Consider the following 13,496-nt stretch of genomic DNA (forward strand, 5'->3'; position numbering starts at 1 on the left):
GTGGTGAATGACTGACTTTTCTTCTTGTTAAAGCCGTGTCACTGCACCTGAGCCTAAAAGGTAGTCCGAATCTATTTTTCTGGTGTGCTGTAGGTTATTGTTATGTACTACATTTGTTACTCATTTATGAAGCACAGTACATGTTTCGTACTTGTATTTACCGCTACTTGTACATATACCTAAAAAGTTATGCAAATATGTACCCATAACTTGTTTTTCAAAATATTAATAAAAGGGGTGTGTCTCCAAACAGCCATCTCTTTCCTGACAATTCCCTTTGTGCATATTCTCTTACATATGATAAGTCAACATTGAAACACCTGCGGCTTTTAGTCAGGTGCGGCTAATGTATGTACAAAACTGGATTTTCCCCTGATTTTAGCTTGTGCGGCTAATATTCGGGTGTGCTTTGTAGTCCGGGAAATATGGTATAACATAATAATAATGAAGTGTTCAGTTATTTAAATCTATCCACATTTTGTATGACAAAAGCCCTACAGAGCTCACCTGGTATGATCTGTAAACAATAAATTCTATATCAGTGCAGTTCTCATGTTTCTATACCTTATTAACTCATGACAGTAATTAATATATTAACGTTACAGTCACTGGTGAGGCTACATCACTGAACTTTTGTTTGTTACTTCTAACAGATAATCGAATCAAACTACTAGTTAAATTCATCTTATTCACAAATATGTGCATTCAGCTGTGATTGTTATTTTGACATCTTCACATTGCTTCTTTTGTTGGCTTTCTGAACGTCTGATTTCACTGAACATACTGTACGTTTTAAAATACCTCACTCAATTTATGCCAGTGCACAAAATATTCCAAATACTGGAATGCAAAAACTGCAAGACATCAATCTGCAGCCATTTGAAATCCAAGTAAATCAGCACCTTGTTGAAAATGAACAGATAAACAACAAATTGATGGATTCTGTATTCGTTTGCTATTGATAGATGGAAAAATGACTGTAGGCCATGTTGACCTGACAAACTGGCAACTGCACACTATGTATGCCCCAACCTGACAGTGGAGCCTCTGTACACTCGAGCATAGACCTTTGCTAAACTGTGTCATCAGTCATGCAAATTGGCTGGAAGACAAGCACTTTATAACACTTAGAGAAAGGAGGCGTTGGTCAGACAGAGCCTAGGCAGCTGAGTAATACCCCTTTGCTTCTGCCCCTGGTGACTTTAGATCTTACTCCTTGACTACAAACGCTCATTCTCTACCTTTGTGTTGTTAAACCATAGAGACGTTTATTAAAACAAGATCAGTGACAACCCAAATAAAGTATGATTTATGATAGGACAATAATACAAAGAACAGAGCGCAATTTCACAGAAGCAGAACATGTCATCGACTGCAGAGACGAACTAAGAACTGCAAACTGTTCCATGCATGTACATTCAGGCATGAAATTCAACGAGTTTCAAAAAGGCACATTAGGTCTCAAATACAGTAGAACCACCGCCGTGAAAAATAAGGAGAGCTACTCTGTGTAATGACAGGGCAGCACAATGGTCAATCTTTTGGAGACGGAGAGTAAGCATAGAAAGGGGGAGTGAACAGTGCGACTTTAAGACAGTTTCTGTTCAATTACTGGCACTGGAGCTGTGACAAATCCTCAGTGTAATACCCCCACAGCATTCATCAATTTCCAATTAGAAATCCAGACTTTAAAAGAAAGTCAAGTCTAAAGGTCAAGTCTGTCGCTGTGGAGAGGCAGTATAAAGGAAGGGGGGACTTTTTTCCCCCCTTGTTGCTAATGACAACATGGTCCTGATGTGTAGTTGTCACACCCAATGAGGAGAAACAACTGCAGAGGCGGGTGCAAAAAGAGTTAAGAGCTTTATCATTCGTGGCAGGAGGAACTGTCTTCCTGGAGGAATCATCCATAAAAAAGACAGATTTCAGTAAAGCTCTTCAAGTAAGATGTTGATATATGAGGTTTGTTAAAGCCACATAACACAGCCATCCTTTCACCAAGATCAACTACGGTGTCAGCGCAAAGCAGTTTAAAAAATGTCTTGCACATAATGTCAAGAGTAAGTGATTAGTGAGAACTCAGAGCCTGAAAATTTAAAGCTGTTTTAAGGTTAACTTTCATCTCTTCGAGTTTAACCGAGATCCATATTAAAGGGATTTTGCTGCGTGTTTTTGCAGCGTGCCTCACCTGGATGAAGGGAACCCCGGAGCGCTCGATGGCCACCACCCCCACCGTCTGACTGAGCTCCAAGTCCAGGATCAAAATTTCTCTGGGATAAAGCAGCAGCATGTGGTTTCTCTTCGAAGGTAGGTAGGATAGCTGCAGGCAGTCGTTCAGCGTCACAGCCTCTGCCCTAAAGCATCAGACAGCAGAAGAATGGCAACAATGAGAACAGAAAGTTAGTTAAAACAGCCTGACACTGAAACTGAGAACAAACTAGATGGAATGGTAAATAATAAACTATCAATCTTTATTGACAAAAAGACTTTTCTTTAATCCAAGGATTAAGCATGTCCTGGAATTGTCTGTTTTCTCGTGTTGTTTACGGCGCAATTTAATGGACACAAAAGATGAAAAATGCAAATTACGATGACTAGAAATGAGGGTTAGATAATATACCGCTCAGTAAGTCAGTCTTATTCTCCAGATAAATCAGGATATAATGAGACTCTACTGTAACAACAACACATGCATATGAAAAATGCAAATTCCATGCAAACCAATATGACGCTAGATTTAAAATTCAATATAAAATATAAAAATATATCTCATTTCTAAGGACAACTTGATATTTATTCATGTCTTCCCAAATAGAAGCTAGAATGAATGACTTATTATTGTTGGTTGGCTGATGAACTAAGCAGGTACTGTAAGAATTGCAAAGAATTTCCTTTACGTTACTTTTGGCTGCTCTGATTTGTTATTCACAGCGACTCCTTTCATGTGCGACTAAATTAATGACAGGTACTATTATCTGTGGCGGCAGCCAGTTTTGATCTCTCTGTATCACAGCAAAGCGGTCACAGGTACCTCTGTTCAGTACAGTTCACTCAAGAAGGAAAAAGAGACGATTTGCACTGAACTTACGAGCAGGTCTACAGCCATAACTCATTCCAACAGCTGAATTCCTCTAGGTCACGGCAAGATCAAATAAAAGAAAGACAAACCTTATAACACAATGGAGATCATTATCATCTGGGGAAAGTGTAACAGATAAAATAGACTCAGTAGGGGAAGCTTTAGGAGTTACTGAGCTAAATTACACTTTTAGGAGCTTACTGAAGACAGAAAAGAAAGAGATAGAGGCTAAAATATCTGAGTCATCAAAGGCAGAACATCAGAAAGGAGCAGAACTTAGATTGCAAGCAACAGATCTTCAGAGAGAAATAAAAAAAGAAAAAAGGGAGAAAAGGGAAATAAAAAGACCTGCAGCCCTCAAATATTCAGCTCTCCAATTACCAAAACATCACACGTCCTTCTCGCTCTCTCAGTCGTTGTTATGAATAAGACATGAAGGCTACAGCGGTCAGAGGATCACACACAGTTACATATTGCTAAGTACATACACATATGTGTGCTCACGCAATGAGTTTGCTATCAAAGACGCAGGATATTTGATAGCAAAGGTGGATGCCTTTATTAAAGTTTTAAAGCACTCTCGGGGTTCTATTATTTAACTCACCCAAAAGGACATTAAAGTCAAATACTGTCTTTATACAGCAGTCACAGCTCCTTGAGCTTGTTATCTACACAATACAAATTCAGTTTACACACACTGGCAGCTGCTGGAGATGATACAGCAGAAAACTGAACTGATGCTCACACTGTGGGACAAAAAAACCCAAACAAACCACAACCTAAAATACTTCTAACAAAACGTGTCCATTTCAGTCGGTCACGTCACTCCATTACTGATCACTCGTGATTACATTTGTACATGTCTGTGAATGATCGGGTTCTCTTTCATGTTACGTTGTTTCTTTTTCGATTGCTCTCGCACTACCTGCAGCCGAGCTTCAAATAAAACTCGAGAGTTTGTAGCGTTTGGAAGCAGGTGTTGCATGTGTACATCACCACAGTACAAAGCCATAAATCACACCTCTAAGACTGAAGTGAAGACTGAGCTTGAACAAAAGTCCTCAATTATCCATTTATTATCCAGCCACAGCTGCCCTAAAGAAACAGTGTTGGGAACAAGTGGTTGAATGTTTGCTTGATTAACCTCTGATTTTGAAATAAGTCCAGTGTGCAGCAGCAGGGCAGCATCGTACTGCCCTGAAACCAGCGAGCCGACATTAACTGTGCATTTGTCGGTGTGGTTAGCGACTGTTCATCGAATGTGTCCAAATCAAGAGATTCAGTTTCATCAATTTCTGATCAGCAATGTGAAGAGCAGCTACAGTCAGACAGAACCCCCAACTCATCACTAAGATAATTAACTTTGCTATTCCCTGTTGTGTGGAAAACTACTCGCTCTGCACACAACATGATTTCAGATGAAGCCATGAATTTAAAAAAGGCCTGATTATTCAGACTTACTGCTTTTATCAAAAACATTCAGATTTTTTCATAATCATAAGAACTACAACTTCAAGCGTCTTAGTGAATTATTTAGATTTTTTTTTAAAAATCTAACTTATAAATATTTCTGTCAGTTTAAAAGAAAACATACATTAGTCGACGTTGCTCTGTATATGTAATAGTATAGCTGACTTCATTTTGATAAATGAACCAAATCTCTAGTGGCTAACACCCAGATTAATGGCTCCCTGATGGGACACTAATGCACACAATGCCATACTGTATTCAGTAAGTTTCTGATAACGCTATGGGAGAACAGAGTCTTGTTTAAATCCTCCATTTATCAACCACAAGCAGACAGAACCGGCGAGAGTAGAGACTGTAGACAAAGGCGAACTGAAGGATCCTGGATAGCAATTACACACAGTTAAAGGTGAGGAAGGAAGTTGTCACACATGGATAGAAGACTAAAACAGACAAAATGAGAAAGGCACGAGAGAATAAAGACAAGTAAGATTAATGGAGTGTTTGTTATCAGAACTGGCTTGATGGGTGGACAGAGAGACTGGGGCATGCTGCTATAAATAACCTGACAGTCACAACCACTCTAGCAGGAAGCTGCCAGCACATCAAACACGTCTACAGCTCATGCAACTTTTTCTAAATTAGCGCTTACACAATTTATCAAGTTTGTCAACTAATGGAATAAGAAGCCAGAAGAAGTGCATCACTACTTCTACTGCGTTTCAGAATTAAAAATCAATGTAGCAAATATGCCAAGTGATCAAATCCTTCCTTATTCCCTTGAGAAATGCTTCTCCCGGACCCTTGACTTGATTTAGCATCTGATCTAAGTTTAAAGAGGAATCTCACTGCTGTGCTGGAGAGACAGTTACATCAAAACTAGGTCATCTATGTAGTGAAGGTGCTGTTCCCGTTTTGATTTTTTTTCTGCAATGACCAAAGAAAACAGAAAAAACAAAACAAACCAAACATAAAAATAGACCGTGTTAGTCCATACTGCTGTCAACAAAAATGCTCCGTGACCTGCTTCTTACAGTGTTGCTTGTCGGGCCATTTTTATCGGTTAGGCTTGAAAAAGTGTCTGGAATACTTCTCCTGTTCACATAATTTGGAGGAGCTTTGCTGTCGAATGAACAGGGAGGTCTCAGGTAACACAGTGGGGAGTAAAATATACTCTACAGAAAGACCAATCGGCCACAACATTAAAACCACTGGCAGGTGAAGTCAATAACATTGATTATCTTGTTACACTGAGTAAGGGTGTGAGAAATGAAACAGCATGTGAACTGCCAGTTCTTGAATATGATGTCCTGAAAGCAGAACACAGGCAAGTGTGATCTTAGTGACCTTGATGAGGGCAAGAGTGTGATGAAAATAATAATGCTGGCTATGACAGAAAGGAGGCAAAATACAGAGCTCACTGTATATAGGCATGCATAACAACAGCCTGGTCTGACCGCTCATGCTGACCCCTCTTCACAGAAGAATGAATGTGAGAACTGGACCGAGGAGAAGTGGTTCTGGACTCACACGTCAAAATTTATTTTAGATCAGGAGCTATTAATATTCCTCAAGCTGTCATGTGAGAAACTACATCAATAATATCAGACAATAAAAATGTGAAATAGGCATAAGAAGAGAAAAGACTTTATCACCATTTAATCAACATTTCCAAAACTAAGTGTGAACAAAAATGCGCATTTTTTGGCTAATGTTGTTTAAATTTGTATAAATCTGTTCACATGTGAGGGAAGATCCAAAGAGAATCAACATCTTCTCTGACAATGGCTCTTTTTCCTCCTTGAGAAAATACAAACAAATCCAGCAGTGATACTGGTTTAAAGTGCTCTCCCAGCAATGAGTCAGATTGAGCAGGTCAATAGTGGTTTTGATCAAATAATAAATATATAAATAAAACTTAATTGAATTTCACATTCTTTTGATAGCTTTGGTTGTAAACCTCTTCACTGATTAAAATATAAAAACTCAAAATAAACTTTTGAAAATGTAAAATAAATGGATGGTAAATGGCCTGTATTTATATAGCGCTTTACTAGTCCCTAAGGACCCCAAAGCGCTTTACACATCCAGTCATCCACCCATTCACACACACATTCACACACTGGTGATGGCAAGCTACATTGTAGCCACAGCCACCCTGGGCGCACTGACAGAGGTGAGGCTGCCGGACACTGGCGCCACCGGGCTCTCTGACCACCACCAGTAGGCAACGGGTGAAGCATCTTGCCCAAGGACACAACGACCGAGACTGTCCAAGCCGGGGCTCGAACCAGCAACCTTCCGATTACAAGGCGAACTCCCAACTCTTGAGCCACGATCGCCCCTAACTTTACAGTCAGTTTGATCATTCAGAGTGTTTTGCAGGCACGACAGGCACTGACTTGATATTAGGCAGCTGCTTTTAATGTTGTGGCCAAACAGTGTATGCTTCCAGCCCTGTACATTACAAAGCTTGGTTAGTAACTGAGATTTAGTTCATATGACAGTAAATAAACCTTGGTGTTTACTTAGAAATCATATCATACGTTACAATCAGAGAAACATCACCTCTATCATGTAACAGTGATAACTATGACTGCCTTATGTCAGTCCTCTTTTTTGCGCCATGGGCCGGTTAAATGTCAGACAATATTTCCACGGACCAGCCTTTAAGATGTCACGGATAAATACAACAAAATAAAATGATACGACCAAGACAAAACCTGTGGTATTTTTGTAAATATAATAATAAACGCAAATTCACTGTGGAATTGTGTAACTTTATTAGCAGCATCCTCCTGAAATGCGTCAACAACATTGAGAGTAACATCCTTCTCCTTGCCCCTAATGCTCTTTGGTCACTATGGTAACGTGTAAATATTTCTTTCAAAATAAGACACAACTACAACACAGAAAAAGACCCAGAGAAACCGAGTTAACGATAAAAAATCCCGAAAACCATAAATTTCACACCCGAGCCTCATCTCTAGCGGGCCCGGTACCAAACAACGTGGCCCGGGGTTGGAGACCGCTGTCTTAAACCGATAAGACTTTGTAGTTTACTTTGAACAACTTACAAAGAGACAAAAAAGGGAACTGAACAACATTGAGCCATAGCATTTCAATAAAACATGACACCGATAGGGTGACATAACCTACAGGAAGTTTGATTTAAAAACTGACCTAACTATTGTAACAAATTTATTCCACAGATTATCCTTTAGCCCCTACATAAGTGTTGAGATGAAATTCAGACATTTAATAAAATATTAACATGCTGTACTGTATGAAGATCTTGGCTTTTCAGGAAGTAACGTCTTAAAAACCATACAATACTCCTAACATAAGAGCTTCATTAGACTTGTTAAACTTGAAACAACAGTCTATGTGTCTCAAAAAAAGGATCCAAAATATTTTAAGTGTGGGTAGGGAAAGTCAGGGAAGTCAGGGAAGGAAAATTAATTTAATTTCACTCACGTGGGCTTTTCATTGGTAATCAGCACTTTGACCTTATTAAGGGCCTTCTTGGCACCAGTAGGGGCCGGAGCTGTTGCAGGTGCAGGTTTGGTATGCGCTGGGCTCGCATGAGGACTGGCAATGTAGACCTTTTTGCCAGCGCTGCCTGGGGGTTTGGAGTAAGAAAAGTCTGTGATGAAGACGATCCCTTCACTGGTCAGCACTGGATAGGAGAAAAAGGACAGAAGAATATTATAAAGATTCATTTGCTTATAAGAGATTGTCAGATGTCAATATTCTGTTTTCAATTTGCCATCTGTTATTTGTGAAAGTCTCTGCTTTGACTTATCTTTTTCCACAAATAAATAAATAAATAAATACCACTGGTTAAATTGTTGGCATCACAGAATACCAGTCACATGCTTTCAGATATAAGATATGTTCAACCATACTGCAATAAACAGTAAATTTAAGAGATCAAGCATGCCCTGTGTATGTGGGTGGCAAAGTGAAGAATTCGAAGGCTTTTTGGTAAGTATTTTGTTCACCTACATGCCATGTTGGAAGGGTCAAAAGGGTCAAAAGAAAAGGAGAGGATATTCTCAGCGTAGCTTTTTTTCCACAGTTTGGTGCCTGTGTCTCCATTCCACAGAACAATGTAGTTGGGAGGATGGACAGCTAACAAGAGATCACGAGATGCATCCTGATTCCACAGCCACTCCAAGTCTGACAGAGGGAGCGAGCAAAACAGAGAAGAGGAGGTGAGAATGGAAGCGTAGTGCGCACCAGCAGGAGTGGCAGTAACAGCGTCCTAATGAAAACAAATAGTCAACAGCAAACCATCGGCTCAGTGTCTCTTCTTGGCAGGACTGCCACTGAGCTGACAAACATGTTTGGTGTCTTGAAGCTGTCTTACCCCCGATAGGTTTGGAGTGCTCCTGTATCTCACAGTGTGCTGTGCCGCTGACCACATCCCACACTATAATCTTCCCCGAGGCATCTCCGGAGGCCAACCGCAGACAGTAGGGTGAGCTCAAGTTGTGGTAGTAATTTTCCCTGGACCATTTTACCTTCCAACATAAAACACTAATTGAGTCTCTCGGAGGAATATCAGGTAAAGCTGTAAGCCTTCTACATTTGTCGACAGAATGCTCAGAAAGTCAACAACAGAAAAGAAAAAAAAACAATAACAGCAAGGTCTGAAGATGTATGATGAATTTCACTAAATGAAACATTGGGGAGAAAAGAGAGAGTAAAGGACATTATAGAAAATGCATAACACTGAAATGAACATTTTATATGTGAAATAACAAATTACTGCACATACAAGCTGGTGTTTAAATAATTGATTATGTCTGTCTATTTGCTCCTAGGTAGGCATGCCCTTTACTGTAGGTACTTCTTTTTCTATTTCCTTTTTTCTTTCATTCAGCAAGTTCTCTTATGTCAGGCTGGGTGGTGAGGAATAGCTTGTTGCTGTGGCAGCGGTGCTTCACAAGATTAAAGTGTTCTTTATAGTGAAGAATGAAAGGCCCGGATTGAGCCTAGACACTGATAATCACTGTAGAATTTATTGCCCATTATTTACTCTTCTCTTCTACAACACACATGCACGCGCACACAGACCCAAACAAAATGACTCTCTGTCAATGCTCTATCTGCGTTTCAGGTGTTGGTTTACAAGAAGTAGAGAGAGCCTACAGTACTTCACTCAAGGTCACACAATGCTAACATTTATACTGTGAGACATAAATAATACAACCTCACAAGGTGTGTTCACTTTGTAGCCTCATTAGTGTGCCTATTCTCCAACGGCTTAACTTAGTGGTATATATTAAATCATATTTTGAAGTCTACGGAGCAGAGGCGCAACAGTGAGTCAATTAATTCGTGTAATTAAACAGCAATTATGTTATGGAGCGAAACAATTAAGCCAATTTACTTCTCAAACTCACCTTGACCACATTTGCCTTGTGTCTCTCCAGCACCTGGATGGTCTGGGCGGTCTTAGGATCAATTATGAGAATACTGGAGTGACATCCCTGAGCTATGAGCCCCTGCCAGCCCCTACAGACCACGTTAGCAAGGCAGAATAGGAGGAAGAGGAAAGAAACAGATGAAAGATACATGAAATGGTTTGGGATGTGAGACACTGATGTACAAAAGATAACATATGATTCAGACTGTGAACTCTGGACATTATGAATTTAAACGTATGTTTCCAGTCAGCCTGACGCTTAAGTGCACCCTCTCCAGTAAACACAGCATTATTCAACAACTGTGTTTGCATTCTGATTTCTGTGCTTTCCACTCCATGTCTAAATTCATCTTCTTTCTGTGTGCGTACAAGACCTGCATGCATATTTGCCTGGAGTGCATCCAGACTGCAAAAAAATCAAAGCTCAATGACACAACAAATTTCAAAATTCAAACATAACTTGAAGCTAAACTTTCAGTTCCAATGACAAAAGCTGCCAGTGCAGAGACTGTACTATATGCTACAACTACACAAGGTAATTTATCTCATATGATGCGTACATAAAGTTAAATATTCACAAGGACAGTTCTCTTTTTAAATATGTCTGGTGAAAAGCAAAAATAACATTAGAAGCAAATGTATAATATTTAGGTTCATGTATGCGAAATGAAACTTTGGCACTATGCTGCACTAATCTAAAGTTTGATCACGCGAGTCCGACTGCGTTGACAGTCTCTGCTGGATTGCTGTGGAGGATGAGCCATTAGAAATTCATCAGGCCCGACAAAATGTCACATGACATTGTACAAGAAATATACCCCGCATGTTTGTGGGCTCAATGACAAATTATCAGTGGCCGTTCACGCTGACAACTTTACATGCAGCAATAAAGACAAGCCACGAAACTGACACAACGCAAACATCAGTTCCTTAACGTCATCTGTCAGTCGCGTATTGAATTAACCAAATTATGCTAGCAGCAGAGAAGCGGTACTCACCAATCTACGGCGGTTTTATTCTGCAAATTGAGAGTGCCAGTTAACGTCCGAGCCGCGAGTTTAATGTTGACGGTGTAAGGAATCATTGCTCTTCCTAAGGATTTCTGCTACGTTAACATTTAACGAGTAAACACTGCTAAAATTAATTAGCTTATTTGTATCGGCTCTGTTGTGAATATTAACAGGAAGTGAAATGGTGTTTCTAAATAGGATGCCGTGTAGGAACAAATTCCAGCAACAAAGTTCCGCAATGAATACAACAGTACTATCCCCCACCCCACCACCGCCAAAAAAAAGAGAGAAAAAAGAAAAAGAAGCAACCCCCCCCCCCCCCCCCAAAAAAAAACAAACAAACAAAACAAAAAACAAAACAAAAAACAAAAAGCAAATAAAGTTGTAATATATGTAAATAATAGTTACAGTAAATACTGTAACTGAAAAACATACTGGCTACATTTATTGTTTTAATCCTCCCAAGATTATAATAATAAAAATAAGTCAATAAAATACATTAAATTAAATGAAATCAAAAGTTGCCTAAAATACAAAAGTGAATAAGCCTCAAAACAAACAGACACACAAACAGCTGCTTTCATTTTTCTTCACCAAGTGCTGCATTTATAACACAGAAGATATACCAGTTTCACAGCTGAGACAGACAGACAGATTATACCAGGAAGCTGTTCTCAGCTGCTTATTGACAGAGGGTTGCTTGGTTGCTTGGGCATATTTTTATGCGAGCTGCCATTTCTGATACAACCTCAAAGGGTGTTTCACATGTAAGGTGAGTGTACAAACCACTACACTATGGAGTCCCTTTGCAATGTGGGGGAGAGATATCCAAAACTAAAGAAGAAGAAACAGTTGATGGAAACTATGCATTGTTTTCACAGTTTTTCACAAAAAATAAAAATCAGTATAATATTTATGGAGAGGCATGACAATAAAAGAACTGAAATCTGAGGTAGACTTTGGTAACAGCAAAGATGGTGGTAGATGTAATGCATAACTTTAATGTGTAACTTCCAATGGTAAAGTCTTGTTTTGGGTCAAAGTTGACAGACATACAATTTTTATTCTTTGTTTTTTTGGGGGGTTTGTTTTTTCAGATTTGACCAGTGAACACATACCGGTGACTTTTTCAGGCTCAGTTTATTTAGACCAGGGGTCTCAAACTTAAATGAGCTGTGGACCACTGCTGGCACTGTCATCTGATTGGATGACCACTTTAGTGTTCAAGTAGTACGAAAAAACAAAGAAACAAAGAAACAAACTTAATCCTTTCACATTGGTACTCTGTGTCTGGCCAGACGCGTGGCAGCACTTCTGCTATAATTTTGTTCATATTTAACAAAATAAATATGCAGACAAATTTTTGTTTTTTAAAATAACTTATTTTAACACTGCACTCAACAAAAAACAAATCCTCCCTAAGAACAAAAGTAACTTCAAAGGCCAAATTGTATTATATATTTTATGATACAATTTGGCCCAATATACGTACTGCAAGTAAGGGTGACGTGGCCCTCAAGTGGCCCCCGGGCCCTGATTTAGACTGTGGCACACAGCGTTAAAGGCTGGCTGCCAACTGACTTCTTGTGTAAATAAAAATTTAACTGAAATGATCAATCCCCCAGTAGAAATGAAGTGAAATTAACCTGAAGTGGAAGCATCCAGTACCCAGTACCCAGTAACTAGGGAATTATTATTGTTCTGCTTTAATTGGTGTTCGATTATAAAATGTCACTGAAAACATTTTTATCCTGTTTTCAATTGCAATTTATTCACAATTTAGCATCCAGCACTTGAAAAGATTAAATACATAAACTATCCCAAATACTCATCTCGTTTGTTTTCTTTTTAATGTCATATGAGTTAAATGAATGATGAAATGCCTCAAATGTTTTGTGTTTTCAAAAATGACTTATGTATTCCAATAAAGTGCTTAAGTTTAGTGGCTTATTTAATATTTAACAACAACCAGTGTCATAACTGCAGCAACTCAGCAACTTCATATAATTTCCCCTCGGGATGCATGTTCAGTAGAGACCCCACATTTCTCACTGTGTGAAGAGTATCCTGCAAGAAGATGGTGACATCATATTTTAGTCTGATGGGCTTGGAGGCAGCACACAGGGGAGTGCAGTGAATGGTTTCTGGCCAACAAAGCTGTGAAACTGAAATATAAATGACCTCATTTAAGTGTCTGCAGTTCGAGAGTAAAATCTTTGTGACTTTTATTTGCCAGTACTCCCTCTAACAGCAGCTGGCACACTGGTACCACTGGTGCTGAACACACCAGTGGTGCCTCCTGGTAGTGCTGTGTGATACAGCAAACTTTGGTGGTGATCCAAGTCCATGTAAACACAGAGCCAGAACTGCCGCTACCAATACTGACCCCAATACCAGATATGAATACGTTTAAGCTACAAAGGCAGCTTATAGAGGAGATCAGAGATCATTAATTTGAAAATGCTGTTCACATTTTAATAGGAAATCACTGAGAATTTTACCTTCCACA

General features: G+C 39.3%; 1 protein-coding gene across 1 annotated transcript in view; it reads right to left on the reverse strand.

The window, feature by feature from the left end:
• Positions 1 to 11,167, reverse strand: part of wdr11 (WD repeat domain 11) — a 61,846-nt gene extending 50,679 nt beyond the window's left edge. Inside the window, exons 1-6 of the mRNA XM_087850338.1 lie at positions 10,976 to 11,167; positions 9,955 to 10,066; positions 8,916 to 9,069; positions 8,552 to 8,725; positions 8,021 to 8,222; positions 2,186 to 2,351 (exon numbers count right to left, since the gene is read on the reverse strand). Coding sequence (XP_087706464.1) covers positions 2,186 to 2,351; positions 8,021 to 8,222; positions 8,552 to 8,725; positions 8,916 to 9,069; positions 9,955 to 10,066; positions 10,976 to 11,061 — 894 coding nt within the window. The 5' untranslated portion in view covers positions 11,062 to 11,167. The remainder of the gene's footprint in view (positions 1 to 2,185; positions 2,352 to 8,020; positions 8,223 to 8,551; positions 8,726 to 8,915; positions 9,070 to 9,954; positions 10,067 to 10,975) is intronic.
• Between the last annotated feature and the right edge of the window lie 2,329 nt (positions 11,168 to 13,496).

The sequence above is a fragment of the Neolamprologus brichardi genome, chromosome 13 (genome assembly GCF_056152115.1).
Source record: "Neolamprologus brichardi isolate AB-2024 chromosome 13, ASM5615211v1, whole genome shotgun sequence".
NCBI lineage: Eukaryota > Metazoa > Chordata > Actinopteri > Cichliformes > Cichlidae > Neolamprologus > Neolamprologus brichardi.